Genomic DNA, 25,298 nt, shown 5'->3' on the forward strand with positions numbered 1-25,298 from the left:
TGCACAGACTCCACTTTAATTTGATTGGTGAAGTGTGTGCCGTAACGAGCTGCTCATTTCTGTTTGAATCCAAGTTATAGAAAGATCTTACATCTTTTTTAAAAAAAATGTTCTGTCTGGTGGCCTGGCGCGTATTCAGAGAGCTGAGGGAAAGCTGTTCAGACCAAAGCTCGAAGACAAACACAACACATTTCATCGTTTTTGTTGTGAGGCCAGGCAGTTTCTGCCACATTATTATAACCTGTCTCCTGTCTGTAATACAAATATGACCGATGGCTTAAAGAACGCTTGGACCGTCGACAAAACCCATGATCTTTCACTGCATCCCAGCCATACCACACAGTGTAATTTTTTTTTTTTTTTTGCTGGAAGTCTTTCTCTAAAACAATTTCCCTGCCCTGGTTTGACCAAAAAAAGCTCATCTCTTGGAGAGTGGACAAAACAATGGTTACAGGATGCCTGAGGTTGTGCATGATGTGAGGCAGTGTGGTTAAAAGAAGCAATCTCAGATAATGTTTGTGGAAAAAAATCACCCAGAAAGTCCCCTAGGGTTGTCCATACCACTGTTCATCCTGGTCAAACGACAAATACAGAAAGCACACTGCTTGATGGCTGTGAGCTCCTCCACGGAAATCCTCCTCTGCAGGATTTTCTATGTTTTAACAACATTCATTTATTCATCTGATTTAATCCCACTGATAAAACAAGTCTCAGAGTGTCCAATGATGGATAAAAGTAATCTTTCTGAAATGTCTGGCACATGACTTTGAACCTGGGATAGGAGAAGGGATGATCAACATTCAAGAATCTTTGTTGTGATCATGTTTGTTTGGAGACCAGCTTTACAGAAGCAATGGCAGAAGCCTTTATCATTCCCTTGAATCCTTATTGTATTAAGTATCTCGGAAGCCTGAAGTCAGGGAGTGGATGATGTTTCATTTTTTGTGTGCTCATGTCTTGGAAGTGATGACCTTCTAGAGTTCATGTATTTAGATTTTTCCCACATCATCTGTTATTCTCAGCCAGCATACTGGCTGTCATCACCATCAGACAATCAGGAATCAGTTGGAGTCAGAAATCTGGAAATATGGTGTGAATGCTTGCACTTTAGTACAGCGGGTTAGTTTGTTAATGGTTGGAGTTTGCTCGTTCTCGCTGTGCATGTGTGGAATTTTCCCCTCAGTTCAAAAACATGCTTGTGAGATTGACTGGTGTCCACAGTTGGTGTTTGAGTTACTGGGCCTCTGGGTCGGCCCATGGACTACTGACCAGTCCAGCTTGTGTGCAGGCTGTGTTTAGTTGGGGCTCAGTCTGGATGTGTCTGCCTACCTGCCTGCAACCACTGATTCATTTATTGGTTGATTGTTTTGAAGCTGCTGACTCACTTTTTGACTGTGGTGCAACATTGAAAATCTCTTGACACAGAAAAGCAAATCCCAAAATCTGCAATTATCTCCTGTTATGCACCATCCCTGTCTGCATTTAGTTAGTGGTTTAATGTTGTTGTTGTTGTTTTTTTCCCTTTTGCCTTCAGGGACCTCAAACACAATCTAATCAGCACCATCAGGCCCGGAGCCTTCCGAGGTCTGTCTGAGCTTCGGAAACTGTAAGTAGACATCAGCGTGATTCACACTGGTTAATTCACTGCAGAAGTGGCACATAAAACATTTGTTGTCTTCATTAACCTACTTAAGTACTCTTTCCAGGTTTATTCATTCACTCAAGCATTTATTTTTCTGAGGACCTTTTATATTTACTCTCTACACTTTAATGCAAATACCAGTACTTTCAACTCCTCACATTTTTCAGACAGGCTTGTTACTTGATTTAACCTCTCCAGATAGCGATTCAGAGTCACGGTGAAAGGATCCAGGCAGCTGATTGATACCAAAGTTGCAGAACTTGACAAATTCATGAGTGATCAGGTTTAGGACTGCATTCAAAAACTTCCTGAGACCCACACTGGTCATAGTCCAGTCAGTTTGTTACATGCTTTATACACTTTACACATAATTTAATTTCTGAACTTTAACATGATTTTTACATGACCTGTGCCATCGCTCGTGAGCTCACGCTGGCAAACATACTGTCACAATAGTCATTAGGGTGTGTGCTCACATGTGCATATGAGTAAGTGCAAATAACCCATGACCACAAAACGTTCAAGACTCGTCAAAAAAACAGCACAGTGTGTGAATATATGTTCTCCAACATTTCAGTACATACACTTTTTTGCTGTTACTGTAGAGTCAGAACGTTTAGATGTACTGTACTAAAGTCTGTTTTTAAGGAATCATCAGCTCTGGTTCACACCAAGAAGCCGTGAATCATCCAAGTTGTGTGTTCTGGTCTTACAGAGACAGCATAGTGTAGCTTGTTTATGAGCGCTCGTAAGATTGACAGTAGCGGAGACAAAGTCACATATATGCTGTTTTGGCAGCTCATGGCAGATGTTATACTGAGCTCCCAGTGTTAGTGTGACCATAAAGGCCTCCTTCAAATGTTTCTGCTGATCTTTGCGGAGGCCCTGGGATGTCATCTCTCCGCCCCGCTTCACCCCGGAGGAAACCTCAGAGGCTCCTCACACGGTATCGAATGTGACAAGGCGGCTGTTTGCAGCCGCTCGCTGTTCGCTCATTGTGTTTTTGGACGCCGAGGTCTGGTTGCAGCGTGGGTCGAGACTGTCCGTCTGTGCCGCTCCGCGTGACTCCCCGTCCCTCCTCCCTCCTTCTTGTGTTTTCCCTGCAAGGTCTGGGGCTTCTCAAAACAAACAGGGGGAGATAAACACATGCTCTGGACAGCTCTCTGCTGGGTAGTGTCAGAGGTGCAGCAGAGCAGATCCCTCTCTGGCTGCAGCCATACATCACACTCGGAGCTGGACAGCAGAACAGGGGCCCTGCTTTTACCCCGGCCGTGATAAACTTTTACTCTGGCACCGTGGAGTCCTGATAAGAGAAAGTGGCAGGGACCGCTGGCATGTTTATATAAATTTGAACTTTCTAAGGCTCTTTATCGCCATTTGATTCATGGTAAACCAGATTAAGGGAGGTCCTGAAAAGTTTTCAACATGCCCATTATGAACGTGTAATATTCGATCTGATAACACAAACGCGGAGGCTTAAGATACCAAAATATGTGGCTGAGTGGTTGAGCTAACACATTCCTTTGCATTTTCGCACTTTCAGCGACCTTTCCAACAACCGCATTGGCTGTTTGTCCGCACACACGTTCCAGGGCCTGACCAATCTCACTAAACTGTAAGAGACGCATCCACAAAAATGTTGTACTGCTGAATTTGTGGCGAAGCGATTGAATTAATTTATCTGATTGGTCCCGCGTTAGAAACCTTTCTGGGAACATCATATCAACCGTGGATCCAGGGGTTTTCGAGGAACTGCCGTCCCTGAAGCTCGTGTGAGTATTTCAGTTTCAAGTCAGCTTTAACTGGAGCATGTTCCATCTAAAGTATTCATTTAATGTTCCTGTGAAGTTACATTTTTCAGGATTTTGAGTGGCGACAGGCTTTCACCCGTGGTTAGCTGGGATTGATTATCGCCTCCCACCACCCTGAACTGAATGGATGGAATATATTAGGATTAGCTGGATTCAACTATATAAATTCAAATAAATCAGATGATAATTTTGTTCACATAAAGCTATGTGTTTGACAGAAATGTTTTTTTAACGGACAACACTACCAGGTTCCAAAAGTCAGACAATTGTTATATTTGAACTAAAGACAATAGATATAAGTTCTGGGACAGACGTCCTCATGGGTTATCCCAACACCCCCTTTGCAGTATTTTTCCCCCACCATTTAAAATTGGTTTGAAAATACATATTTTTCTCTAAACACTTCCCTTGACTAACATTTCTCAGGAAAAAAACTGTTCTTTTGTTCTGCCAATGTTCGGTCTGGGTTTAATTCTTCTTCTTTCACATTTTTTCTATGGATATATTATTTTGACCCTGTAGCATTCATTGTTTTTTAAAAAATCTTTGTTTTTTTGTCAATACTTTCATTGCACTGAGCCCAACTGTTTATTTCTCCAAAAGGTGCTCATGTTTTATCCCCCCCCCCCCCCAAAAAAAAAAAAAAATGTCTCTGTAAATGAGGAGTTTTAACTATAATGCAGAAAGTAATCAAGTGTTCAAATGCATGGGTGTTTTATTTCAATTCTGTACCTGCAAAAGGAAAACAGTCCTCTTCTCTCTCTCTCCAGGAACTTTAACTCAGAGTACCTGTCGTGCGACTGTGGATTGCGATGGGTCCCGGATTTCTTCAGCAGCAGCTCAGCGCGACTGGGAGAGGAAACCCTGTGTGCCTACCCCAGGAGTCTGAGGGGAAAGCCCCTGCGCGGGCTCCGAAAAAGCCAGCTGAGCTGTGGTGAGAGTCTGGCTGCATATGAATGAGGCGGTTTGCCACTTTATTGTAGAGCGCATTGGCCTGTGAGTGACAATGACAGTACCCTCATAATAACACGCCACATCATTTCAGCTATTTAAAGAATTGCTGGAACAGATCTGTCCCAACAACCCTGCAGAGAAATGTTTCTAGAAGTATCAATGAACTGTGTTGACAGCTAATCCTGTGGGTTGCATTTATGAATTGCCGCAGTCTGCATCCAATCTGCTCTGAACAGCGGACTCGTGCGAGCTTCTGTGGAAACGTTTGGCTGAGGCTGGGTAATGAGAGAGCAGCGCGAGTAATTTGGACTGGTGTGTGACGGTCACATCTGCATGTTTCTCAGACGTCCCTCTGGAGCTGCACACTCTGTCGCTGCTGCCGTCCCAGCGTCAGGTGGTCTTCAGGGGTGATCGGTTGCCCTTCCAGTGCACCGCCGCCCTGGTGGACAACAGCACCACCCTGCACTGGCGTCACAATGGTCAGCTGGTGACCTCGGATCCAGAAACGGGTGTCCAGCTGGAGGACAGTCTGGTGCACGACTGCACCTTTATCACCAGGTGCTGCTGGCGCTCTGAGAACTCACTTCTTTTTTAAAAGTTTGCTCTATTGCTTCTGTGTCAGACCCATAAACCTGATGAGGTGATAATGTGAGATAACTGGCTGTCTATATTGTCTTTATCCAGCGAGCTCATTCTGCTGAACGTGCACGTGGAGGCCAGTGGAGAGTGGGAGTGTGTGGTTTCCACCGGGAGGGGCAATGCCTCCTGCACCGTTGAAATAGTGGTGCTGGAGAACAGTGTCTCCTTCTGTCCAGAAGATAAAGTTGTCAACAACCGTGGGGAGTTCAGGTTGGTTACAGCTGGAGTGATATATATCTTTAAAAAAAAGAGAGAGAGAGAAAAGTCTGGTTTCTCAGTGTTCTCTGGGCTTATTCAACAGGTGGCCAAGAACCGTGGCAGGCATCACCACCCATCATCACTGCCTGCCGCAGCGCTACACCTCAGTGCCTGTAGAGGGAGGGATGGAGCAGAAAACGGCCTCCCGATACTGTGACCGCTCTGGAAAGTGGCAGGACGGGGACTACTCCAACTGCCACTACACCAACGGCATCACCCGAGTCCTGCACACCTTCATCCTGGTCAGTGCCACAGGAGCTACACGGCTCGTCATGAGACAATGCCTCACGGTCTGACCGCGGTCTGGTTCTTACATTTCAGAGACCCATCAATGCGTCCAATGCCGTCACTGTGGCGCATCAAGTGCGTACGTACACGATGGAGAGCACAGGCTTCACCGATTCAGTAGATGTGATGTATGTGGCGCAAATTATGGAGAGATTCATGGAATATGTCCGACAGCTGAGGGAGGTGAGTTCAGAATGGATCTTTTACAGCCATGCTTTTGTGATGTTTTCTCTGGATGTCCCTGTAAAAGTGTCTGTGTGTGTGTGTTTCAGTTGTCGGAGGTGATGGTGGAGATGGGCAGTAACCTGATGCAGGTGGACAGTCAGATTCTCGCTCTTGCTCAGAGAGAGAAGAGAGCCTGTAGCTCCATCGTCTACTCTCTGGAGACCTTAGCCTGGCCTCAGCTCCACAGTCATGCTCAGGACTTCTCCATGGTGAAGACCATCATTTTCCTTTGTAAAATGACAAAATGTCTTTTTCCCTCAACACCTTTAAATGAAAAAACAACACTTTTTTAACAACCCATAAACAGCAGCAATTAATTGACTGAAATGTTTGAAACAGGTGTCTAAAAACATTGTGATGGAGGCTCATCTCATCCGACCGGCGCACTTCACCGGTATAACCTGCACGGCGTATCAGCGCCGTGATGTGCCCACGAGCACTCTGGGAATCGACGTGCCAGAACCCGTCCATGAGCAGCAGCTCCATTTCCGCTGCAGCACCGGTTCCCACAACACCTCTCTCAGCAAGTTTCCACTGAAGGTGAGGCCTGAGTGAGCTCCACTCATACTGTACTATTCACAAGCAATTACGCCTTCATCGACAGCTATTATGTTTTTATTAGTCAATTTCAGCAAATAAATGAATAAAGACTGTTTTTTTTCCCCCCTTTTTTTCCCAGAATTCTGTAGCTCTGGCTTCGGTGACTCTTCCCGCTTCTCTGTTTCCTCCCGATGCTTCAGCAGATTGTAAACTCCAGTTTGTAGCTTTTCGAACTGGCAGCTTTTTCCCTCTGTCTGGAAACTCCAGCAACACTGAGCACTCCCGCAGACGCAGCGTGAACACTCCTGTCATTTTTGTGGGCCTCGGTAAGAAGACTTCTCATCCAAACTTTTTTTTTTAAGGGGGTTTATACATTTAAAGAAAATAATGATATTAAAAAGTTTAAATCCTACTTAAAATAAAAGGTACAATCTGTGTCTTTTTAAACTTTAGCAATGTAATTCATCTATTCTTTTATTAAATATATTCATAGTGACATAAAAGTGACTTCATAAATGTAAATGTATTCACATCAATCTGCATTTTAAAGCACTTTGGAAAGGTTTTGTGATTTAGATTACATCTCATCCCATCACAGACGGGTGCAACATGTGGAACAACTCGGAGGCCATCTGGGTGTCGCTGCGCCACTTGTCACCCGGTACTGACGCCGTGGCGGCCCAGTGGAGCCTGAGGGGGCCGGAGAAGCAGGGCGGCTGGAGCCAGGAGGGCTGCCGGCTGGTCTACAGTGACAGCAGCACGTCCACCATGCGCTGCTCCGTGCTCGGAAACTACGCTGTGCTGCAGGTAGAAGGGCTTTGAATATTTAATCCGTAAAATCATACATGATCAACTGGCAGGCTCTGCTCCCATGTTGTTTGCGCTGCAAGAACATTTTCTAAAAGTCAATAGATCATTGGTTTCATAGGTGATAAATGGTGGAGAGTAATTTTAATTATATATACATGCACTATAACCTGATTTGGAATATTTCTTTTATTAAATTACCAGCCATAATCTTCACATTTTTTTTCTGGCAGCTATACTTGATTGCATTTCAGCCATCTGCAGAGAAAAACACACATTTATGGCCTTCATAGTTAATGTAGTTGCTTGTTTTCAATTTAGTTCATGCAACACCACTGAGATTAAAGAAAACTTGTCTTTTCTCAGGAGGTGCCTGAGTTCCCCAACTCCAGTCCCATCCCTGTCAGGGTGCTCCACCCTGTGGTGTATGCCTGCACTGCAGTGCTCCTCCTTTGCCTCTTCACCATCATCATCACTCACATTCTTCACCACAGGTACTGCAGCATTTCTACAAAGAGACCTGTTGCACCTGCTTATGGGTAATCTCCATCTTTTCGTTAACTGACACTGTTGCTCTTACAGTTCGATTCACATATCCAGAAAAAGTTGGCACACGTTGTTGAATACGTGCTTCCACATCGCCATGACAACAGCGATCTATGCAGGTGGCATAAGCTTAACCAGCTACCCGGTGGTTTGTCAGGCTGTAAGTTCTGAATTTCTTCAGTATTGTCATATTTTTTCATAAATTTCATAATTTTTTTTTTTTTGCTTATAAATTGGATGTCTGATGTGAATGCAACACAACAGGTGGGCATCGCCCTGCACTACTCCTCCCTCTCGACCCTGCTGTGGATCGGAGTCAGCGCCAGGGTCATTTACAAGGAGGCCGTGTGGAGAACGCCCCGGGTCCCAGAAGGAGAGTCTCCTGCTCCACCTACTCAGCGACCTATGCTCAGGTCAGTGAACATGCCACAGCTCACCTTCCGCCCACGTCCTCCACCATGAGATTACTGTTTGTTTTCAGTACGGTTCATGTTTGAGACAGATGCAGGAGGAGTGCTTTTGCATGGCCACCCAAAGAGTTCACCATCAAAAGCAGCCTTTGTCCTCCAGCAACCATAGTCTCTCTGTTTTTAAAAAACCTTGGGGGGACAGAACAGAGTGAATGCTGAACGGCAAAAAAGCCTAGAGCCGAGATGAGCATGGGAGGGGAGGAATGCGAGAGACCAACGTGACAGAAGCAGTGGGAGTTGTCATAAATCTGAGCGGGGTGACTCAAGGGGTACACTGTCTTCCCCAATATTCTTGTACGTTTCTCCTCCCGCTTTTTTTTTTTTTGCCCCTGTGATCTTGAAACTGCAATCATACACTCTGCCCCTGACCCCAGTGAACCTCCAGCCGCCCGCTTTGTTGCCCACTCAGCCACACGGGATCGGACTGCAATAAATCTCAGACTTCTGGAGTCGGTATTGATCCTTGTGACACTCTGCCTTCTGAGAGAGCAAAGAATCACACAACTGTGAATACAGACAACCAGAAAGACATGAAATCATTTAAAAAAAAAAATGAGACTGTTGCACACATTTTAAAAACATCAGCACACCCAAAGTTCTTGTTGTGAATTATGCATGACGTGAAAACGTGTGTTTCTCTGTCACTGAAGGTTCTATCTGATAGCCGATGGAGTTCCTCTTATTATTTGTGGGATCACTGCAGCTGTCAATGTCAACAACTATGGAGACAACAGTCCATAGTAAGTTCTTTTCTTTATATTCTTTGTCCCCTGACATTGTGTTGATTCATGTGTTGCTGAAGTGAGGGATTCTGTGTGATATACTGAACACACAAAGATGTAATTGTTTTTGCGCTGACTCCTCCGCCATCTTTTGCGACTCTTGCAGCTGCTGGTTGGTCTGGCGCTCCAGCCTGGGCTCTTTCTTTGTCCCCGCTGGCCTCGTGGTGTTGGTGACCTGGATCTACTTCCTGTGCGCTGTATTTCGCCTGAGGCACCGTGTGGCCAAAGAATGCACAGGAACCACCCAGTCCTCTCCCGGGACCGACGGCCATCCCGCGATGACAGGAAGCACCAGCCTGCTCTCCACAGACTCTGCGGTGGGACCTCTGAACCCCATTATTCCTCCAGAGGACCAGTACTCTCTGAAGACTCAGTTCTCTGTGCTGGTGGCCACCCACTTCCTGTTTGTGGTTCTGTGGTCTTGTGCGGCCATGGCGGTGTGGCTGACAGGTCACATCAGCCTGCTGTTCAGCTGTCTTTATGGGATGGCCGCCACCATCTTGGGGATTTTTCTGGTGGTCCATCACTGCTTCCGCCGTGCGGACGTGCAGGCGTCGTGGCTCGCCTGTTGCCCAGGCTATCGCCGCTCCCACCCCATGTCTACTTACACACACACCTGCACGACTGTGAGCGGAGTGCATACGTCTGAACAGGGGTCCCAGCTGTTCATCAACTGCCACCCGCCGGGCGACTCTCACAACTCGTCGTCGGCTCGGTCGTCGTCCACGCCCAGCGGGGTCAGCAGCGTGGGGCCGGGGCCCTGCAAGCTCACCAACCTGCTGCAGGTGGCACAAGACAATTCCAACCACACCTCTCGAATCCCGACGGGCAACAACACCAGCACGAGCACTGACAACGTCACCAAGCCAACAAACAATACTCTGCCTGCCAATAACTGTGCTGCAGCCCCCGTGCATCCCCAGAGGAGGAAAGTGAGCAGCAGAACTAAACCAGGGAGTAGTCAGTATTATCATCGGGGCGAGGGCAGAGGTCACTATCGGCTCAAAGCCCTCAGGACTGCAGGAGGTGGGGGCAGTCTCGGGGCTTTGGGGCCCACGGGGTTAGAGCACCTCAGCTCGTCACATGCTGTTTACAAACAGGCCACGAGTGAGAACGGCAGCGTCCACCACAGCCTGTCGGAGAACCAGGCCAGCCCCCTGAGCAACGGAAAGCGGGTGGGCGAGTCGGTCGCCACCAGCCCCTCAGAGGGAAGCGACGGGGGCAGCAGTGGGAGCCGCAAGCCCTTCCCTCTGCTGCCGTCTGCGGCCAGCAGAGCCGCCGTGCACGGCGCTCAGAGACGCTGTGCCAGCAGAGACAATTTGAAACTGGCGGCGGCGGCGGCGGCGGCGGCGGCGGCGTCTGACCGTGAAAGCAAGCGCTGCTCCTACCCGCTGAACAGCGTCACCACCACCGTGCCGGGGGCCGCCACCACGAACGGCACTCTGAAGAACTCCGTGCTGGAGCTGGAGCAGGACATGAGTGGCACGGACCAATCCCACAGCTCTGTGGGAATGAAGAGCGGCTTGTGGAAAAGTGAAACCACAGTGTAACGCTTACTTCCATGTGAACACCTATGCATGACCTTAATGAACTCTTACATGACTTGGTTATGTTTCAATGGTCTCCTGATTATTCTATAATTTAAGATGTAATTTCATGAAGGCTTCCAGGACCCTAAACTGGTACTTTTGCCTCTGTAGCATCGTAAGAGTTTGCTGTGAAATGGTAAAAAAAAAAAATGAGGCAGGTTTTATTTTTTTGTCATTTTCAAACATAGGACACACATTTATTTTATTCACTTTTCAAAAAAAAAAAAATGTTCAGGATGATTCTGAAATTGGCATATGATGTTGATTTTGGATATGTAATGAAAGCTTTATTGTTTTAGTTGACTTTTTTCTATGCATATCAACTATAGCATGAAATAGAATACGGGGCGTTCTATTTCCAAAGTACAGCTATATGCATTTATTCTGTGGACAACCTTTCACCTTCGTGTTTGTTTTGTTTGTGGGCTCATGTATGCACTTATATGTTGTGCGTGTGTGCGTGTGCGTGTGTGTGTGTGTGTATGTGCGTGTGTGTGTGTGCACAGATGGAAAAGATTTGCTAGTGTGGCTGTACAGAAGCTCAGAGTGCATTAAAAACGCAATGCGATTTCAAATCTTAAAAAATGCTTCTTGGTTTCTATGTCGTCTCATCAGCTTTAATGAACAGTAAAAATTTAACTTCAGGTGAAAAATAAGGTGTTTTCATTAACAATATTATGCGCTTGTAAGTGCTATTTGTTCTGTTTTCTTAGTCCTAAATAACTGATGGATACAATATCAACTTTCAAGCTTTTGTCAAAATAAACTTGCTAAGGGTGTTATTCTACATAAAACCTACACAACTCAAGATAATTCCACAGAGTAACTCAGTTTTTTCATGGTAAAGAAGATGCTTAAATAAACTTAAAAAAAATATTGCCTTGATAGTTACACACTGAGTGTTTCCTGGATCAGTTTGATACACAATATGCAATATCGGACATTACATCAGCAGGAAATGGTATTTCCACACAGCACAATGTCGTGCTTTTCACCATTGTTCTTTGGGCCACATGCTGCACATTGGTGCAAACAGGTGTGATGCATACGACATTGTTCACTATATGAGCTGTTTGTCTGTCTTAAGCATGAAGTGAAATTGACTGGAACAGCTAATGTTAAAAAATACATATTCTAAGAAAAGCTTGTCTTGTTTAGGATTCAGAATAGATCTTAAGGGCTAACTTTTAGTATAAAAGTAATTGTGTCAGCAGCAGCGATTTAACAGTGTCCAAATCGAACAAACATGCAGAGCATGCTTTATTTTTAAATCTACAGTTAATTTATTTCAGCAAAATGTATCTCAAAATATTTATAACTTACTTTAGCTTTCGCAAACTGTATTTATCAACTAATACATTCATGTAGTCTATTCTGGTTGTTACACAGTCATTCAAAACACAAGTAATATTCAGCATTTTGTTCATGTATCCAAAATAAATGAAAGATGCTGCCTGAAAACACCTAATAGAAAAATAAAAATAAAACTGAAAGGTATCCATTTATGGACCTTCTCTGGCCACATCATGAGATACAGTTCCATAATTTAAAAAAAAAACCAAAAAAAACAAAAAAACAATCTCTGACTTATATTCAGACTTTGTAAAAGTAACTCTGGGTTAGCTTTACTCAGGTTGTTCATTTAATGGTTATGAAGTAGCTTTAGAGATTGTTATATTTTGGGTTTTGACATTTTGTTCCTTCATCCTGGTGAACACTCTGGGGTTGATCAGGCTCCAACTTATTCAGTGGTCCACCCCTGTGGAGCCACATGCTGAGTTTTGCCTGCTGGCCTCTTCTTTTCTGGTCAGTTATTTGCCCTAGTAACAAATGCATCTCATATAATACACATTTTAACAAATTTCTAAAATCAAAGGTATAAACTCTGAATTAAATATAAGTGACAGATTGTTGACATGTGCTTTATACTGCCTTTGCATGTGGTTAGCTGAGATTGGTTCAAGTGCCCCATGATCCACAACGCATAGATAGATGAATGCATAATTCACATATGGCTCCAACAGATGTGTTTTTTATAAACGGATGCAATAACCTTTCCCTGGTCTTACAAGCATCATCTATAAGGTTTGTTGAAACAAAAGTCTCATCATCTGCATCAGACACAAAAAAATATATTCCCATTTTTGTAATTGGATTTGTTTGGGTGTTTTTCTTTTTCCCAGCAGACAACAGATAATGAAATTCAGTTTCATTGTACAGGGCCACTGAAAACACATCAATGGGGGCACACCTTCAAACCTGCCGATCTCAAGTGCAAGTTACTTTTTACAAGCCATATTTCCGAACTGAAACATTCACGTTTTGGCAGTGTGATCTACTTTGGATGTTACAAAATTCTACAACACACCAGAAATACTCCATATTCGTTGATGCTGTGTCTAAAATACAGCATACGAAGAATACTGTCTGGAAAAAAATGAACACATACAAAACCATCACTTTATACACCCAAGTTATTACTTGAAAATACCGTTAAGCTACAAGTTCTATTGATCTTCAGCAAAACTGAAGATCTGTATTCTTTAAAAGTGGAATTATTTGCAGGGTTGTGGGATTTTATTACACTGGACAAGTGAACCTAATTGTTACCCTGATTTGACATTTACTCATCAACTTCCTTATTTATTTATTTTTTTTTATTTTATTTTATTTTATTTTTTTTACTGTCCTGTAAAGTTTTTAGATATTTACAACCTTCAATTTTGAAATTTTATAAGCAAAACAAAGTCAGAAATATTATTAACGGTCCCGCGGGAGAACACCCTCTTCTTCTAATATCCAATCACTGACAGGAACTTAAAATGGACAGATAAATTAGCCAATCGTGCAGCGTGCTGTGGAGAATGGGCGGGACCTCTCCCCATCAGGGAAGTGAACTCTTGGAAGTTAGCGGAGACAACAAACCTCCTACATTGTATCTGCGGGCTTTTAAAGAAAGATTATCGCCCTGCAGGTGTGTCCCGGTGCGGTTAGGCAGGCTGATATTCGCGCTTAGTCCGTAAACCGAGCGTCAGCTCAGCCAGAATGTTATTATTAGAGGCGCAGTTCGGAAGAGGAGGGATGGTGTTACGACAGCAGACCGAGCTTCCTGAACTGCACTAGGTAACCAGAACTGGGACGCAGAGGACGCCGGAGGAGGGTGGCTCTCACCGAGTTCAGGAGAAGGTTACACAAGAGTTTCGCGGCTAAACCCATTTTATAAGGCGATTCGGATTAACTTCGGGTCGCTCTCTGCGGACTTTTCGCGATGTCTCTGGCCCAGCAGAGCGGGCAGTTCTTCCCCACCAGCGTCCAGGTAACGGTGCACCAGGCTCGGGACCTGCGTGCCAAGGGGAAAAATGGCTCCAACGACGCGTACGCGATCATCAGTGTGGCCAAGGACAAGTTCTCCACCTCCGTGGTCGAGAAAACGACGGCCCCGGTGTGGAAAGAAGAGGCGTCGTTTGACCTGCCGCTCTTCCACCCGGGGAACGTGGAGCGCTGTACGCTGTATGTCACCGTCATGCACCGAGCCCAGGTGGGACTGGACAAGTTCCTGGGCCAGGCGGTGGTCAACCTGCTGGACCTGCATGACGACAAGTCCCGCAAAAAGCTGGAGTAAGTGATTTTTCTGTGCTTATATCTTTTTTTCCTTCTTTTAACTGTCTTGAGAGTTTCATCTGTTGTAAATAAGGGTGAGACTCGGGTGTCGACTACTTGTGTCCAGGTATGTTTTTCTTTTCCAATCGTGCCTGCAGCTAAGTTACTGTACACAGTCGCTCCAGAGTTCACCGGCAATTTCATTGTCATGTACAGTAGACTCTACAGCTTCATCGTAAAGCCTGGGGAGACTTTAATACTGTCATAAACATGCAGGTCAGGTGGTTTAACTTAACCCTCAGTACACACCCTCCCTCTACTCTGACCCGAGGCTGCTTTTTCCCCCCTCTGAAACGCATTTCCTGAAATTTCCTTCTACTGACTGAGTCTAGAGACAATGACAGCCACACTACCCTGAGCTTTACTTTGAGATTTGTTATGTATGCAAAGCTTGAAAACTATTATACAACTAGGCAATTTCCTTCATGTGCCAGTTGTGTGTGCTAGTTTCCATGATAGAACTATTTAATCTTCACTAAACAAGCATTAACATGCCTTCTGTGGGCTAGAAGCAAGCTTGTTCTTCATTAACATAGCAATCCAATGACAGTTTGGAGTCTGGCCAAAGTAAAACCACCAGCAAAGGTTGCAAAGTTTTAATCTGTAGTAGAGAACTATTAAAGATGTTTGAATTTAATTATATGACAAAAATGTTATTTATTTTTTGAGAGATTGATTCATTCACAACAATATTATTGTCACATACAACATGAATTCATATATTTCTTTGAATTATGCTCAAGGAATTTTGACATTATTAAAGCTACTGGATCCACAAATTGATAATTCAATCATTCTCGTCTCAACTCTTTATGTGCACATCAGTTACAGCTCAGTAATAATCTGTTAAAAACATTAACCTCAAACCAACAACATGACCAAGGGCCCTCCTATCCTCACCCACTCCTATTATTGGCTGATTATTGTTATTAGAGGTGAAAACAAAACATTAGGTTGCTAGGAAATTAATCTGACTGTTCTTTCTGACTCGTCTGCTGCTGTTGGGCGAAGCAGAAAGGTGTGACGGCGACAGTCACTTCACGAAGTGGTGTGGATGTCCACGCCGTCACTGTCAGGGTGATGCAGCCATCTGAAAATCATTTGTCACTCTACTGCTGTTGATCCACCACCGTTCCTCCAGGCTGTTGACGGAGTTACAATGACTCTGCTTGCACCCATTACGCAGAACAGAATGACTTCTGTGGGTTGACGTAGCACCGGTGTAATGTGGGTGGAACAGGAACCATAACAAAACTTGTACTGGGAAAATACACCCTCTTGCATAAGAGCACTTTGAAAATAAAGTTTGAGTGAAATGGGCTCATTCAGTTTTATTCCTTTCTAGTAAAACCTTCCAAATGCGAGCTTTAGTTTCAAAGTGAACTTTGGTTAAAGCTGAGTGCGCTGGAAGATTGGTGTTGTGATGATACAGTGCTAGAATGACTGATCTCACTGGGTTATCAGGCAGCCCAGTTTAAAGAAGAAGGTTATCAAACTGTCATATCTGCTGTGTTATCTTAGTTTTTATGAGATCATGGCAAAGTTCAGTTCATTTCCTTGTCATGCCTGAAGTCATCTATCCTCTTTGCTTGTCTCACTCCCTCCTGGGCTCCGTGAGATCCAGTATCCATGCTGTCAGTTGGGTGTGTGTGTGTGTGGTGTTGGATTACTGTCTCATTGTGCTGATGCAGTGTGTTATAGACTTTGTTTTCCATCTGAAAGTGATCCCTATGGTGGTTACCTCTAATACAAGAGAGAAATTTTCACAGGAAATTAGGCTATAAGGTCACATACTTCAGATTGGAAAAATTAGATTTTTATTTACTCTATTCTCAAAATTTAAACAACTCTGTTTAAATTGTATTCTTGCTTGAAGTATGTGTCATAATTGACTTCAGTTCATTTCAATTATGTTATTTTTACCATCATTCATGACACTATGATCAATAATTATTATTTGTTTTGGTTTTTTCTGCACTGCAGCAATTCTAGCCAGTTGTTATCTCACATAACAAACAAACAAAAAAATATATTTTTAAGCTTCAGTTTAAATCTTTCTCATCTCTGAGGAAATGTGTTTTTTTTTGTTTTGTTATTTTATGCTTGCTGTTTATTTTCAGTGTTAAAAGATATGATTGCATGAGATAAAGGGGCAAAGCAGATAACATCAGTCTTCTTTCTGTTCCATTTCATTCATGCAGACCGAAATTGTTCTGTATTGATGAAATGATTTATTTTTACAATGAATGAAATCAACTAAAATCTACAATTTGCCTCCTCAGTTATCCAAAACAGTATTCTCTCAAACTCAAGCTTGTCAAGGTTTAAACATTTCAAATTTTTGGCTGTTATATCCTTTACTAATCCTCAAAAAGAGTCAGCCAGATCATAATAAGAATGTTTCCTCAAGATGAGTTTGGAAGAGTTGTTCTTATGCTGCATTTTCACATTAGAGCCACGAATACCTGATCGCAGGAGCTGAATAATTAATGGATAGAAAGTCGACCTGTGCCTTGAAGTCATCAGACTCATTCTAGAACTATAACTAAAATTTCTTCATGTTTTTCTTTATTTAGTCAGTGGAATCATACAGCTAATCTTACTATTTTTTCACATTTTTTTGTTTTTTATCGATGGTGACACAGACTCTTCTGTTAATCATTACATGTTAAGGAGAAGTAGCCTCGACGGTTAACAGGAAACCTGTGCAGCAAGATCAGTGAGCACACACACACACACACACACACACACACACACACACACACACACACACACACACACACACACACACACACACACACACACACACACACACACAAGTGGGAACGGCCCTTTATTTTAATGCAGACAATAGAAAAACCAAACAGCCTATGAATAACCAGAGCTGTCACCGTGTGTGTTGCAGTCATCCAAGTACACATCCTCATTTAGCTGCAGTGAAGAAAAAAAAACAATATAAAAAATTCTGGACTGACTTGTAAAGCTGTCATCATCTGTCTTTCTGGTTTGACATAGTTAGCAATTGTTTGACTTGGCATTCTTGCTTAAGTGTGGGAGTTGAGGAGTGTTTAAATTAGACGAGAGAGAAGCCTCTATTATGTGACGGAGTGTGCAACGCCTCCTTACACTTTTCAAAGTGCTGGAGGAATGCTGGTTCACTCCCATGCTTGTTTCCTGACTCTTATTCCCATGAGAGTCTGACTGGAGAATGAATGACCAGACGGTGTACTCCCGTCGAGCTGAAGGTTGCTGTCTGGTTAATACCACACCACGGCTTGCCTCCCATCAGAATCCAGCAAATACCGTACAAAACGGTGAAAGAGGAATTCACACAGTGACCTTTAAAACCTGTGTCAAAAAAGGGGAAAGGCTGGTCAGAATGGACACTTCTGCCATGGTTGTTTCATACCTTTCCTTCACAATCAGCCTGCGGTGCAAAGAGGACATGAGGCAGCAGTTGGTACAAAGCTGAGTTTGTCAGGCGTTATCAGGAGTTGGCATGGTGCTACCAAAAAGAACGGGAACAAACTGTGTCGGTTAATAACCCCTATCAGACTCTGTACTTTAAGACAGAAAACACATCAGCAGCACTGAAATGATTGGAGGCTTGGACATTTTGTACTGCGTCTAAGTACAGTATGAGTTTTTTTTTTTTTTTTTCCCCCTGATTCCTGCAAAAATAGGAAAAAGACATCCAGAACAGTCCGCAGTGGTCACAAATTAAAATGCTTTGTTTACATGACAGTTTTATACAATTGTGTGAAACCAAACAAATCCAGTGTTAGAAGGTGGTCCAGAATGTCTTTTGTCTGCCAGTTGTTCCAGGGGCTTCTTGGTAGAAGCACCACCAGTCACAGGGGAGCCCGAAGGCTTTGCCTGCTGTGTGGTTGTCAAAATTAGATTTGCACTTGTTAAATAAAACCATACGAGAACTCTTTCTAGAGTCTTGTGCCAACTTGTGGATGTTGCTTTACTGTGATGTTTTGGCAAATCTGAGATTGGAGAAGGAGTCTGCAGCCTTTCATCGAGTTAAAGGTCAAAATAAGAAAATACTGTGAACCATCATCTTAAAGCCTGACATTTCTTTTACTCTGTAAAGTCAGTAATGAGAAGTGCCCTTCACAGTAAGAGGATGACAACTAAGAAAATGTTAATTGGAATGCAGAGAAAAGCAGATTAATGATGCTCATTCTATTTATGGAGATGAGAAGACAGAACACTGATGTCATTGAAATGCAGTCCTTAGGTTTTCAGTATTTAAGTAAATAATATTATTTATTTTGACCCTGATGCCAAGCTACCTGAGCTGGATCAATAACATTTCTGATGAATGAAAACAAACACTGTTCGAAAAATAAAAGATGTTGCAGAAATGAATTGATAAGCTTTTCGTTTTTTTCTCTTTGTGTCTTTTGCAGTTGGTTCAAGCTGGTGGACAAAGCAGGAAAACAAGACAAGGACCGTGGGGAGGTGCTGCTGGACATCCAGTTTTTGAGAAACAACATGTCAGCCAGCATGTTTGACCTTTCAATGCAGGACAAACCCCGATCCCGCATCTCCAAACTGAAAGACAAAGTCCGCGGGAAGAAAAAGGATGGTTTCTCTGACTCTGCCTCAGCCATCGTGCCCCCTGTCAGCCAGGTGCTCACAGACAGCGAGGGGGAGGCTGACGCACAGTCACTTAATATGTCTCCAGGGGTGAAGAAGAAATCCAAGCTCAAAACCCTCTTTGCCCCCAAGTCAAACCTGCACCGTAACATTTCTCAGTCTCTGTCTACACTTGGGACTCTCCCTGAAAAGAATTCGTCCCTCAGTGGAAGCCGCTCCTCAGGCCTCAATATCGATTCTCCAGAAGGTAATTTAACCTTTCGGTTCTCCATCCGTTGTCTGTTTTCCTTCTGTTTCTCGTTGCAACAATAACACCGTGACCCGCTGCCTCTCCTCCCCCCAGTGAAGAAGAAGTTCAAGTTCCTGGGACACAAGCGCTCAGGCAGCTCTGACAGCAAGGCGTCTCACGGTCCGTTCTCCCTGCTCAACCGCTCCAAGCAGAACAACAGTGACCAGAACAGCCTGTGCATCAACGGCAGCCACGTGTACGCGGAGGAGAACGAGCCCAAGAGCGGATCGACGCTCAGCCTGAACAGCTCCGGCCAAGGCTCCGTCGAGGACGTTCGCAGACAAACGTCTGATTTCTTTTCAGACCCCTTTCAAACTTCATCTATACCCGCCGCAAGGAACGAGGTGCCAGACAGATCTTTGCAGGAGCAACAGCACCATCAAGAGGAGCAGGAGAGAAGGCAGGCAGAAGAGAGGCGCATTGCAGCTGCAAGGAAGCAAGAGGAAGAGGAAAAGTACAGAGCTGAGCTTGAGAGACTCCGGGAAGAAGAGGAGCGCAGACTGCAGGAGGAGCAGGAGCGGAAGAAACGCTTCCTGGAGGATGAAGCGAGGAGGAAGGAAGAGGAAGAGCGCAGGAAAGCAGAGGAAGCGGCAGAAAGTCGGAGGCTCGAGGAGGAGCGTCGCCAAGCGGAGGAGCGGAAGCGTCAGGAGGAGGCCTCCATGAGCGACAGGTTGACATCCCTGTTTGGGATGATCAGAAAGAAGGAGGAGAAGAAGGAAGAGGTGCAGCAAGAAACTAAAGAGAAGCACCAGCACAGCGACACCGCCGAGCCCAGTCAGACAAGCTCCCACTTCTCATCCAACCCATTTGAGGACATTTCCCTGAGTTCAGAGTCTCCTTTCGGCACTTATGAAAACCAGAAATCCAGCCTCAACCAACAAACCCCGTCCTCCACGGTCTTCCCGAACCGAACCGCGAAAGTGTCTGCAGTCAAACCCAGGTAGGATTCCCTCTACTTTATTAATTAATTAAATGTTGAGATGCTTGGAATGCTATTTTAGTGTATGTAGTCATTGTACTTGTAAACTTCCTCCTAGGCTTTGATAGAATTGTTGTTATTTTCATTTAATTCAAGGTAAAGCCTTCACCTCACATCAAAGATGAGCCGTTTACCTTCTTCTTACCATGCTCCAATCAGCCCAAGTCTTCAGATTGGAATTTAGAGGATGAAAATGGGCTGTTTGCCGTTTACTTTGACTCCTCACTGTTACCAACATTGAAACTGGTGAATTTCACGCCTGCGTCAGGTCACAGTGTGACTCGACCTTGTCATAGTGTCATTTTACCCAAACCGTTGAATTCCACCCGGCGGCTGACGGACTCGTCGGACCAGTCTGGCCTCTGTGCTCATGAGAATCTGGGTGTGGCTTCTCTTGTTGGAGATGTTGTCGAACAAGTTATGGACTGAACAGAGCTCACAAGGAAGGAAAGAGCCTCAGTGTTGCTCTCTGTGTGGATTGTTCGCTGTCACTGAAATTGATTTTTTTTTTTAATTAAAAGTGGTTTTCCAAGGTGGTGGGCGGGAATGGACTGGATTTTTAAAATACCTTGATCGAAATGGTAAGGGAGTTGTGTTTGTGGTGGCTATTGCTGTAGTCTGTGTTTTCATAAGAGTTGGATAGTGTGTTACAGTGGTGTACTTTGTAATCGAAGTTGTATTTTAGATATATTTTGAGATTCTGATGAAATGCTAAACCGCCTAACACGATCAAAGTGGAATCATGTTTTTGTGTACAGTCATTCCTCAGTGTAAGCAATTCAAAGCTAATAATAGAAACAGCTTTCACAAGACACGTGTATATCAGCGGCTTTGCCCCCAGGTCATTTACTAAGTGTTAACAATGGCATGCATTGAGGGCAATTGATTGTTCATATTTAGTGGTAGCTTGTTTCAATGTAGGGAAAAAATCTTGTCACAGATGATAAATCTTATGCTCTCTTTGACTTTAGTGAGGTTTGAGTTGATAGTGTAAACACTGCCCTAAAGGCCATATTTTGTCTGCTTTTAGATGGGATTTTTCATTTTTTTTCATTAAGAATTTATCGACATGCAATATTCTAGTTAAATTGGTGACGGGCTGAAGACTGGTGAAAGTAGAAATGTTGTGGTCCCACTGACCTTTAGGCCTTTGTTTTCACTCCTTGGCAGATTGTCTCAATCCTCGGACTCTGAAATCTCTGACTCTCAAACCCCAACGCAGCGTTCACCTTCCCCTAACGACTCTGAGCCCGTCTTCTCTAGTGCCCCCGCTGAACCCCCCAATACGTTCCTCAGCCTCCACTCGTCCCTAGCGCCACCCAATATAAGCCCGTCTGTTTCTCCGCGTGGAAGCACGGAGAATCTGTCAACCGTGGGATCGGAGAGACCACAGAGTCCCGGGGAGTCGTCGCCCACTATGGCAGATCAGTGGAGAAGATCTGGTCCCCCCCCTCTGTACCCGATACCAGAGGCCCAACCTGGAGCGGAAATGAAGAGCGCTGCGTATTTGGAGAGCGATGGATTACAGCACGATAAAAAACTCTCTCTGCCACTTCCTGATTATGAAACCCTCTTTCCCCAGAAGAGACATGGTGTACAAGGACACACTCGATGGGATCATATCATAGCGGAGGTCAATCAGAGACACAGGGAACTTCCGCCTGAGCTGATGGGTCCAGAGATGAGCGTGGACTGTCCCGAAGATAGCAACATTAGCCCAGTGTCTTCCATACCCGAGGAGAGGTCTGCACTGGGGCTTTACAAAACACACACCAGCGACACTAAACCTGTGTCAACCAAAAAAACACCAGCCCCGCCTCCCCCTAAGCCAGAGAGAGCTCCACTTCCTGAACCAGCAGTTTCAGTACCTGAAAAGACGGACACCAGGAGGGCGCTGAGCCCTTCGCTTGCACCAGCACCTCCGCCCCGAGCAGCCAGCCAAGTGGCCTGGGAAACGAGTGCGCCGAGCGATCAAAAGAACGCAGAAGCAGCCGTCAACAAAGACACGCCCACAGCCAAACCCAGACAGAGGGTTGGTGGCCCTGGGCCAACGCAGCCACAAGAGTCCTCTGTGATTAGCAACACCCCGACGCTGCCCAGCTTAAGTGAGAGCAAGACGAACAAAAAGGATGGCTTCGCAGACTTTGACCCATTCCCCAGTATTGACCTTCTCTCAAAAGACCCGTGGGCGCCACCGAAGGACAGACTAAACGTGACTGACAGTTTGGCTGGCGATGCTCAGGCAGAGCAGAAACCCGAAGATCGAGGGATGACGCCAGATGATCTGGATAAAATCTTTAATCAAGACAAACCAGCAAATTCCTTTGCTAGTTTTAATGGCAGTGACTCCGTAAAAAACACTCCGTCCAGCCTTAAGGAAGACGTTTCGAAGCAGTTCAGCGCTGCTTTCCAAAGAAAAAACTCACAAAAAGGAAGGAAGAGTTTTACATACCTGACTCACTCAGATAAGACTTCCACGTCTCAACAAGAACCGGCGAATAGAGAAGGAGCAGCCTCGCCCACAGCGAGTCAAGGTTCCCCGACGAGAGATGTCACGAGTGCGTCCGTCACGCTGCAACCTCGAGCTGATGAAAAGATGCAAAGCAATTCTTATGAAGGACAGGATCTGTTTGGAGCTCCAGTTCTGACTGTCCCCTCAGCTCTGACTGCTTCAGAGGAATTTGCATCCCAGGAGGAACGCTTATCTGGGGGAAAGTCATTTTTGCAGGCATGGGGCTCACCTTCCGAGGGTCAGGCTGTCAATTCTCAGAATGTTAATGGAAGTGGTCTAGTCTTATCTGCACGCAGGTGAGATTTGAACGGGTTACTTACAAAGTATGCGGTTGTGGACTCTTTCCCTTAATTTACATGTGGACGTGGTACGCTGCACACGGTGTCGTCGCCTTGGGAGGCAAAAATGTTGCTGGGATTTATCTTTGGTGCGACTATTTTGGAAGCTGGGATTTCTTGGCCATTTCCTTCATGCTGGGTTTAACTCAATCACAATTACATGATTTAGCAAAGGCAAAAAAACTCAATTATGTTGTGAAATCTTTTTTTTTTTTTTTTCTCCTTTCTAACACTTTATTTTTTTGGACTATTTCTGTTCCGGATGAATTTGCAGTGGGTGGAGATGTAATTTCAAGGCTCTCTGAAAATGTGTGTAATTTGTTTGCAGGCCTCATCCGGTGAAGCCCTTGAGCTCAGCTGAGACCCAGCATCCCTTCGGCACCCCCGCTGGGAGAGACACGAAGATCTGGGACGCCACTGCAGGACGGATTAAGGTACTGTCTTTTAGGCATAGAGACCACAGTGGGGATGGCTTTTATGAATGAATCCCTAAAAGTTTGTTTTAGAGAGAAACAGTGACTACTTGTCAGAAAAGGAGTATCTATTCACATCTAAAATGTAACAAAACACCATTGATTTTTTCCTTAAAATAACATGTTGACCCAAGAACAAGTTTTCCAAAGGTTCTCTGTGCTTGTTTTTACGCTCAAATTTGCATCTGCCTTGGGGAGAGTCAAAGGAAGGAATTATCAAGCTGTTTATGAGTAGAAATTACTGTTGGTAGGTTTTTATGCTGCAGATAGAATGTTGTGCAGCCTTACGTTGTAATTAGAAAGCGTGCCACTCTATTCACTGCTCTCCTCGCTCCTCAGGCGGGAGACTCGGTGGAAGCTGGACCCTACACACAGCTGACGCAGGAGGAGCTCATCACGCTGGTGGTGAAGCAGCAAACGGATCTCTCCATCAGGGACGCCAAGATTGCGGAACTCGAAGAGTACATAGATAACCTGCTGGTGCGCGTGATAGAGGAGAAACCCGCCATCCTGCAGGCACTCAAGTCCCCCAAGCCAATATGAGAGGGAGGAGAGGATTAATTTATCTTCCTTTTGTGTCTGTAATGCTGTATAGAATGTATAGAATGACAGTCTCTATGAAGGTCTTGGAGCATATGCACTTTTTTAAAAATCTCTGGCTTAAGAGTGCTGAAAAATCATCTTAACATACTTAAAATCAAGCAAGTAGAGTCTTCATGTAAGCAATTGAATGTATTTGACTGTAAGGTACTGCTATTTGCTTTAAAATGTGTTACACTATTAATATATTCAAAACAATGATCTGTGTACAGTAGTTGATGAAAGTCTGGGTTGAGCTTTAATTTACTGCAGAGAGAAGTGTTTAAACTGTTCTTTCTTTTTACCTTTACACTGGAATGTGTCTAGCTGGTTGCCTTGTGATGAACGATCGTATGCCTATGCAGCCTTTTCATGTGCTTGCATGTTTCACTCAAATCTTACTTTTTATTCTCCATGTTCATCCATTGCACTCGAGTATATTTCTAAGGAAACTACGTAACATGGTGCCGCCACACTTGAATGTCGTCCAGCCCGTATAAAGATATTGTGCCTGCAGATGCTTCAGAGGCGTCATTTAGAAAACCAGCCACTCGATGTACTTTAAACTGTAGAGTAGTTACGGCTCCTCCTCCTTTTCATGCTCGTCATGTAGCCTGTTGACCAAGAATAGAAAATGTCTCTCAAGTAACTGTGCAGAATCACGTTCTTCCAAATGGATATCGGACTTTCATCACTGTGATTCTTTACAAAACTTCAAGCAATAATCAAAGATGATAATCAGAGAATTGTAACAACCAGCCTTTAACACGGAGGAATGTCTTTTCAAACTGTAACTGTTTGGTGTATTTGTTAAAATTACAGCAATACGAATCTTAAGAAAGTACAGAACTGTGCCTTCGATTCTTTTTCATGTACGGTGAGCTGGATTGAGAGTTGTTGGCTACCTCTCTTATGTTTCTCTGCAATTATTGTGTAAATGTACTGAGGCTACAGCCTGAACTATTGTTTGTCTGACAAAAAAAAAAAAAAAATGAAGATGTATATGTCCAAGAGCACAGCAATATACTTTTATTTGAAATAAAGACACTAAGAATGTCCTTTGTGGTGGAATTATCATTTCACACTCCACAACCCACAGTGGGGGGGGGGGGGTGTCCCACCCTGTCAGCTTGGTCTTATTCATCACAGAGGAATTAGTGCCACATCCATAATATCTGTTGCACACAAACAAAGATAAGAAGTGTAACCATGGAAACGTAGGCCCATATAGATTGTTTAATGTACACAGAGCCATTGAAGCCAGATTTCCATGCAGGTGAAGAGGTTTTCAGTGATTGAGTCTTTTTTT

At 44.4% G+C, this 25,298-nt stretch overlaps 2 protein-coding genes across 3 annotated transcripts in view; both read left to right on the plus strand.

The window, feature by feature from the left end:
- Positions 1–11,121, plus strand: part of adgra2 (adhesion G protein-coupled receptor A2) — a 36,736-nt gene extending 25,615 nt beyond the window's left edge. The window contains exons 3-19 of the mRNA XM_030105275.1: positions 1,535–1,606; positions 3,186–3,257; positions 3,343–3,414; positions 4,224–4,387; positions 4,752–4,965; positions 5,092–5,256; positions 5,348–5,546; positions 5,626–5,775; positions 5,865–6,026; positions 6,157–6,357; positions 6,497–6,683; positions 6,956–7,164; positions 7,531–7,658; positions 7,747–7,870; positions 7,975–8,123; positions 8,831–8,920; positions 9,069–11,121. Coding sequence (XP_029961135.1) covers positions 1,535–1,606; positions 3,186–3,257; positions 3,343–3,414; positions 4,224–4,387; positions 4,752–4,965; positions 5,092–5,256; positions 5,348–5,546; positions 5,626–5,775; positions 5,865–6,026; positions 6,157–6,357; positions 6,497–6,683; positions 6,956–7,164; positions 7,531–7,658; positions 7,747–7,870; positions 7,975–8,123; positions 8,831–8,920; positions 9,069–10,512 — 3,802 coding nt within the window. The 3' untranslated portion in view covers positions 10,513–11,121. The remainder of the gene's footprint in view (positions 1–1,534; positions 1,607–3,185; positions 3,258–3,342; positions 3,415–4,223; positions 4,388–4,751; positions 4,966–5,091; positions 5,257–5,347; positions 5,547–5,625; positions 5,776–5,864; positions 6,027–6,156; positions 6,358–6,496; positions 6,684–6,955; positions 7,165–7,530; positions 7,659–7,746; positions 7,871–7,974; positions 8,124–8,830; positions 8,921–9,068) is intronic.
- Positions 11,122–13,485: 2,364 nt separating this feature from the next.
- rab11fip1a (RAB11 family interacting protein 1 (class I) a) lies at positions 13,486–25,046 on the plus strand. Of its 2 annotated transcripts, XM_030105077.1 has the most exons (6): positions 13,488–14,169; positions 18,630–19,066; positions 19,163–20,048; positions 21,258–22,895; positions 23,266–23,371; positions 23,750–25,046. In XM_030105077.1, exons 1-6 carry the CDS (start codon positions 13,820–13,822, stop codon positions 23,951–23,953), a joined length of 3,621 nt encoding a protein of 1,206 aa, XP_029960937.1. In that variant the 5' UTR covers positions 13,488–13,819; the 3' UTR covers positions 23,954–25,046. The 2 variants fall into 2 exon arrangements, with proteins under 2 accessions (XP_029960938.1, XP_029960937.1); XM_030105078.1 differs by lacking the exon at positions 21,258–22,895 and having other exon boundaries at positions 13,486–14,169.
- Positions 25,047–25,298: the final 252 nt, after the last annotated feature.

The sequence above is a fragment of the Salarias fasciatus genome, chromosome 12 (assembly GCF_902148845.1).
Source record: "Salarias fasciatus chromosome 12, fSalaFa1.1, whole genome shotgun sequence".
NCBI lineage: Eukaryota > Metazoa > Chordata > Actinopteri > Blenniiformes > Blenniidae > Salarias > Salarias fasciatus.

Excerpts from the sequence above, each read along its gene's own strand:
- rab11fip1a (XM_030105077.1), top strand. The coding sequence starts at position 13,820 with ATGTCTCTGGCCCAGCAGAGCGGGCAGTTCTTCCCCACCAGCGTCCAG. Across the intron at positions 22,896-23,265 it reads CTAGTCTTATCTGCACGCAG|GCCTCATCCGGTGAAGCCCT; the intron begins GTGAGATTTGAA and ends ATTTGTTTGCAG. Across the intron at positions 23,372-23,749 it reads CCACTGCAGGACGGATTAAG|GCGGGAGACTCGGTGGAAGC; the intron begins GTACTGTCTTTT and ends CTCGCTCCTCAG.